This window comes from Aptenodytes forsteri, unplaced genomic scaffold (genome assembly GCF_000699145.1).
Source record: "Aptenodytes forsteri isolate BGI_AS27 unplaced genomic scaffold, ASM69914v1 Scaffold8, whole genome shotgun sequence".
Classification (NCBI taxonomy): domain Eukaryota; kingdom Metazoa; phylum Chordata; class Aves; order Sphenisciformes; family Spheniscidae; genus Aptenodytes; species Aptenodytes forsteri.
Window position 1 is genome coordinate 3,126,005 of NW_008796218.1, and position 5,970 is coordinate 3,131,974.

General features: G+C 42.2%; 1 protein-coding gene across 1 annotated transcript in view; it reads right to left on the minus strand.

Moving 5' to 3' along the window:
* Positions 1–237: 237 nt before the first annotated feature.
* LOC103906831 (ferritin light chain) overlaps positions 238–5,970 on the minus strand; it is a 14,535-nt gene continuing 8,802 nt past the window's right edge. Inside the window, exons 2-3 of the mRNA XM_009288889.1 lie at positions 3,542–3,688; positions 238–1,055 (exon numbers count right to left, since the gene is read on the minus strand). Coding sequence (XP_009287164.1) covers positions 552–1,055; positions 3,542–3,688 — 651 coding nt within the window. The 3' untranslated portion in view covers positions 238–551. The remainder of the gene's footprint in view (positions 1,056–3,541; positions 3,689–5,970) is intronic.

A 5,970-nucleotide genomic window follows, 5' to 3' on the forward strand; every position in this document is an offset into this window, starting at 1 on the left:
AAATAGCTGGGTGATAAGTAAATGAATTAGACTACTTATTTAAATTGCTACTATGATAGAAATAAAACAAGAAAACTTTGTTTTAAAACAAGTCTTTTAAAAAAGTTCATTATGTTAGTATACTTGTTAGTAATATATCTGTTAGTAATATAAAATATCTAATAATATAAAACTAAATCTTTGGATTTTCTGCCACATAGAAGTTTCCTTGTACTAAAGTTGCATTTTGTTTTTTTTAATAGAAGTTACATACACTGTTAAAAATAATTTGCACTAACTAATCCTATTAATCATTTAAGACAGAAAAGAGACTTAAAAGCTTTTGGCTTCTAGGAATTGCACAGATAAAAGCACGACTAATGCCGACAACCTAGGTAACTAGCAACCTTGCTATGGGCTAGATTTTGAGCTGTGGCTCAACGGAGGACAAGGGGGCAGGGTGTAAAGCAGGAGGAGCGATACAGCATCATGTCTCCTGAGTTCTGGTCTCAAGGCCACCTTCTGTACAGGTCTGCCTTAGGAGCTGCCCTGTAGCTGCAACAGCCACAGCATTAAAGTCCCTCCCTGCCCTGCTTCACTTTTGCTCCTGTTCCATCATTACACTGTGGCAGTGTGGCAGTGCAGTGTATGGTTGCATATATTGGCCCTATGCCATTTCTATGCTGGGAAGATTCTCTCTGGGGTCGCTTCAGACCCTCTGCAGCTCCTGTACACTGCTGGAGAGGTGGGCAGGGGCTGCAGTGATGACTAGACTCTGGCTCTGTGCCTGTTCTGAACTCTTTCTGCAACCGGTCCATAAAGTAATCCCCAAGACTATTTCTACCATCTTGGGAACAGTCAAGCCTGCGAGCATTGGTCAGTAGATCTCCCATCAGCTTGATCTTCCGGATGTTGGGCCCGATAAATTGTTTCTTGATAGTGCTTGCGCTATGAGGGTCTGCATTTTCAATACTCAGGGCATAAAGCTCTTCAAAATATCGTATCATAGTTTTCCACTGTACCATTGCTACTTCCAGGGCTTTCATCAGACCGACTGCGTACTCACAGTTTGGTTTCTAAAAACAAAGACAGAATTGCATTTATTCAGAAGAACAGCTCATCTTACTGTATTCATTGATGGTTTCCTGCAACTTACCTGGTGCTCTAAACAAGATGTGCTAGGATTTTGCAACAACTCCTAGTTTGGAGAATCTGTTGTTTTTTGCAGAGTTGGATGGCTGTAAACATACAGAAGTGGCAGAACCCAAGCACTTTTTCAAGGAACAGAGATTTAGATAGCAGCAGCTATTCCTGAGGAACGTTCTTACACCAGGAAACCCTATCATAGAATCATAGAATGGTTTGGGTTGGAAGGGACCTTAAAGATCATCTAGTCCAACCCCCCTACCATGGGCAGGGATACCTTCCACTAGACCAGGTTGCTCAAAGCCCCATCCAGCCTGGCCTTGAACACGTCCAGGGAGGGGGCATCCACTACTTCTCTGGGCAACTTGTTCCAGTGTCTCACCACCCTCACAGTAAAGAATTTCTTCCTAATGTCTAATCTAAATCTACCCTCTTTCCCTCATCCTATCACTGCACTCCCTGATAAAGAGTCCCTCCCCATCTTTCCTGTAGGCCCCCTTTAAGTACTGGAAGCGATACAGCATCATGTCTCCTGAGTTCTGGTCTCAAGGCCACCTTCTGTACAGGTCTGCCTTAGGAGCTGCCCTGTAGCTGCAACAGCCACAGCATTAAAGTCCCTCCCTGCCCTGCTTCACTTTTGCTCCTGTTCCATCATTACACTGTGGCAGTGTGGCAGTGCAGTGTATGGTTGCATATATTGGCCCTATGCCATTTCTATGCTGGGAAGATTCTCTCTGGGGTCGCTTCAGACCCTCTGCAGCTCCTGTACACTGCTGGAGAGGTGGGCAGGGGCTGCAGTGATGACTAGACTCTGGCTCTGTGCCTGTTCTGAACTCTTTCTGCAACCGGTCCATAAAGTAATCCCCAAGACTATTTCTACCATCTTGGGAACAGTCAAGCCTGCGAGCATTGGTCAGTAGATCTCCCATCAGCTTGATCTTCCGGATGTTGGGCCCGATAAATTGTTTCTTGATAGTGCTTGCGCTATGAGGGTCTGCATTTTCAATACTCAGGGCATAAAGCTCTTCAAAATATCGTATCATAGTTTTCCACTGTACCATTGCTACTTCCAGGGCTTTCATCAGACCGACTGCGTACTCACAGTTTGGTTTCTAAAAACAAAGACAGAATTGCATTTATTCAGAAGAACAGCTCATCTTACTGTATTCATTGATGGTTTCCTGCAACTTACCTGGTGCTCTAAACAAGATGTGCTAGGATTTTGCAACAACTCCTAGTTTGGAGAATCTGTTGTTTTTTGCAGAGTTGGATGGCTGTAAACATACAGAAGTGGCAGAACCCAAGCACTTTTTCAAGGAACAGAGATTTAGATAGCAGCAGCTATTCCTGAGGAACGTTCTTACACCAGGAAACCCTATCATAGAATCATAGAATGGTTTGGGTTGGAAGGGACCTTAAAGATCATCTAGTCCAACCCCCCTACCATGGGCAGGGATACCTTCCACTAGACCAGGTTGCTCAAAGCCCCATCCAGCCTGGCCTTGAACACGTCCAGGGAGGGGGCATCCACTACTTCTCTGGGCAACTTGTTCCAGTGTCTCACCACCCTCACAGTAAAGAATTTCTTCCTAATGTCTAATCTAAATCTACCCTCTTTCCCTCATCCTATCACTGCACTCCCTGATAAAGAGTCCCTCCCCATCTTTCCTGTAGGCCCCCTTTAAGTACTAGAAGGTTGCTATAAGGTCTTCCCTGGTTCAAACTAAATGTTTAGAAAGTTTTTCAAGCTGGCCTTTTTATTTTTACTTTCTACAGCTTAACAACTGCTATGATAGGCCAAAGAAGAGCATTCTGGATTAACTATTTAGAGAATACAAATTTGGTAGAGGAGAATCAGCCCCTTGGTCTTTAACAAATGAGGTGGGTTTTTTTTCCTGATAACTTTATTCCTTTGTACCTGTGCCAGCCTGAGTCAGATCTCTAGTTCAAATTCTATATTGAGCTGTGCTCCAACAGATCAGCCACTGCCCCAAGCTGGGTATTTCTTCTACCTCCTTCCTTACCACCTTTCTTAGGTGCTGATGGCTTCTAGGCTTCTATTTAGTTTCAATGTGAAGGAGACAAGTAGGCTGTTTTAGCACAGTTTAAGGAGACTCTCAATCCACTACAGCACACTGGAAACAGCAGTCTCCAGCTGAGTGAAAGAAAAAGGGGACCACTGTTCATATTCTTTTGGGCTAGAAAGCAACCACATAGAGTTAGGACTGTATGTCTGACAGTTTCTAGGCATCACGATCAAGAACAAAACCGTGTACACTAGTATGACAGGGAAATTATATCTGGACATCTAATAGCGGATGAATGCAGACATCTGAAGTACCAACAATATAATGCAGTAAGTTAGAATAATTACTGCGGAATGCAACTGCTTGAAAGCTTGTTGTCTACTACCCACCTGGATGGTTTTAGAACAGTAATGGCCTCCTCTTTCTTGCTGATACTTCATCAAAGCCTCTGCGGCTTTTCTCTCTTCCAGAGCTTGATGCAAGAAGAACTTTGAAACATTTGGTAGAGCCACATGCGACTGATCAAAATATTCACCCTAAGCACACAAAAAACAAGTGTTAAGATTTGCTGGAGATGGGACTCACTTGCAGCAGAACATGGCTTTATCAGAACTTGGGAGACCCTTCCAATGGAAGCTGTTCTACCAGCACAATCATTTTGAAGACCTTAATCCAAATTTCTGCAATAAATGAAGTAAGCACTTACTGTCTTAAATGAAAAATCTCTATACTTCTACTAGAACTCCTTCTGTCCTTTAATACTGGACAGGTAACTGTAGTACTGATGCTCTCTCTCAGTAGCAGTCAGAGATCCTCAGAATATTTTACTTATGAGTGGTTGGGGGGCGGTGTTATTTTTTTTTTGCTGTTGTTGTGTTTTGTGTGGGGTTTTTGTTTGTTTTTTTGTTTGTTTGTTTGTTTTAAACATAGTCCCAGCACAGGGGACATAAGATTTATCCCTTCAGGTCAGCAGTCCAGTGAAAAGTTAGCTTTCAAAGGTATGAGAAAGATGAGGCAAATACCAAAAAGAGAACAAGCACAACTTTGCATCTATTTATCAGCTTCATTATGGATAATATCATTCCAAAATAAAGAATACTGCTACTGAACTATATTGTATACACCTTTAATATTGTATGTAGCTCATGCCTAGGAATACTTCAGAAATATTACTACGCTAAACCCACTGCAAGCCTTGTTCTGTTCTAGATGGGAAAGTAACAACTTTAACCACTTAACTATGCTAATAGATCTATCGTCTCTTAGAAGAATTTTATCCATGGTATTGCTGTGCCATAAAGAGAATATATTAGAGACAGGTAGCAAAGGAGAGCCACCAGGTTATATTAGTTTCAACATTGGCTCTGCACAGCTCTGATGTTGAGGAGAATGAGAGGCAGTAGCTGGGAATATGCCAAGAACTGAATTGAGGGAGCTACAGCATCTTGATCTGCTGGTTCCCTAAACATGCCTATGCAGTACAGCACAGCTTTTGTCTCTTGGACATACTCTGGATTGGAGTACTACATATCAAGCTGTTGGCTTGTAGCCTGCCTAGGAGGGGTAAGGAACAAGTATATGCATTTCAGAAGTTTTTCTGCTTCTTATTGTCTTCCCCGCTTTCATCTATTACCCTGCTTAAATATGAAATACTTGTGTTTCATCTATGTTGCTCTGTTTAGAAAAAATGCGGAAAAGTTATATACACAATACAAGTTTATGTTTTTCTCTTATATTTTTATGGCCATCTGGGATACCCCAAACCTGTGACACGCATACACACGTGTGACCATAAACCATTCAAGAGAAAGTACATACTGGAATGTTTTATTAGGAACATTCATTGTGGTATTTGCATAATCCTTTTCCTGAAGTCATTCATTCATATTTCTGTTGGCAGAAGAGTCAAGATTCAGTGTTTTATAACCAGTTCCTCAGTGCAAGTGTGCTGCATGACTTCAAGTAGAGCACAAGTTACCACACCTGCTTAACTGTTAAGGTAAATCTTTTATGTCAATCATTAACTATTTAAGATGTTCACATTTCTAGGTTTGATTTACCCACAGTCAATTTCTAATTGAGCTTTCTCCATCCCACCCAGCTACCAATCACTAGTATTATTTTAATCCACATGCTTAACAAGTAGAGGTTTTACTGCATACTTAAACTTTTATTGGACTATTAGTTGATACCAAGCTTGATCAAAGAATCTTGGGGATATATTGAATATAGTTTGTGTTGCTTCTCAGTGGATCCTTGGCATCAGAAGAGATGGCATTGATTTTTTTTTTTTTTAATGGCTTTGTTAAAATATATGTTGCCTTAATATTTGATATGTAGCCAGACACAATTTTGGCATGCATGTTACACAGTATCAGAGATATCTTTTTTAATTCATGTCCAACGTTCCTGCCTGTGGAGCAAAAAACCCTAAACTGACAGCGATGTTCACAAACTGTTATTTCACCCGTTAACCGCACACAACTATTTTACGTACAAAGTTTGAGGAAAAAAACACCCAAGAGTTATACTCCAAAGCTGTTAGCGTTCCCTGTTCCTGTCCCTCTTTCCACAGGCATAACTCTCTACGTGAATTACCCAAAATACATGAGTGCCTGATTCATCACCCGCTTGTTCTAGACCTTCGTCGTTGTTTTTCTAGCCATGTCAGCGGCCACCCCGGGGTAAGTGCAGAAGCAGCTGCGCAGATCCGGAGCCAGCCAGCGGCTCCGAGAGGAGCGCTGCCGCGCCGCAGGTTCCGAGCGCGAAGAGAGCCCCCAAATCCCGCTGGGTCAAGTAACGGGGCAGGCACCGCTCC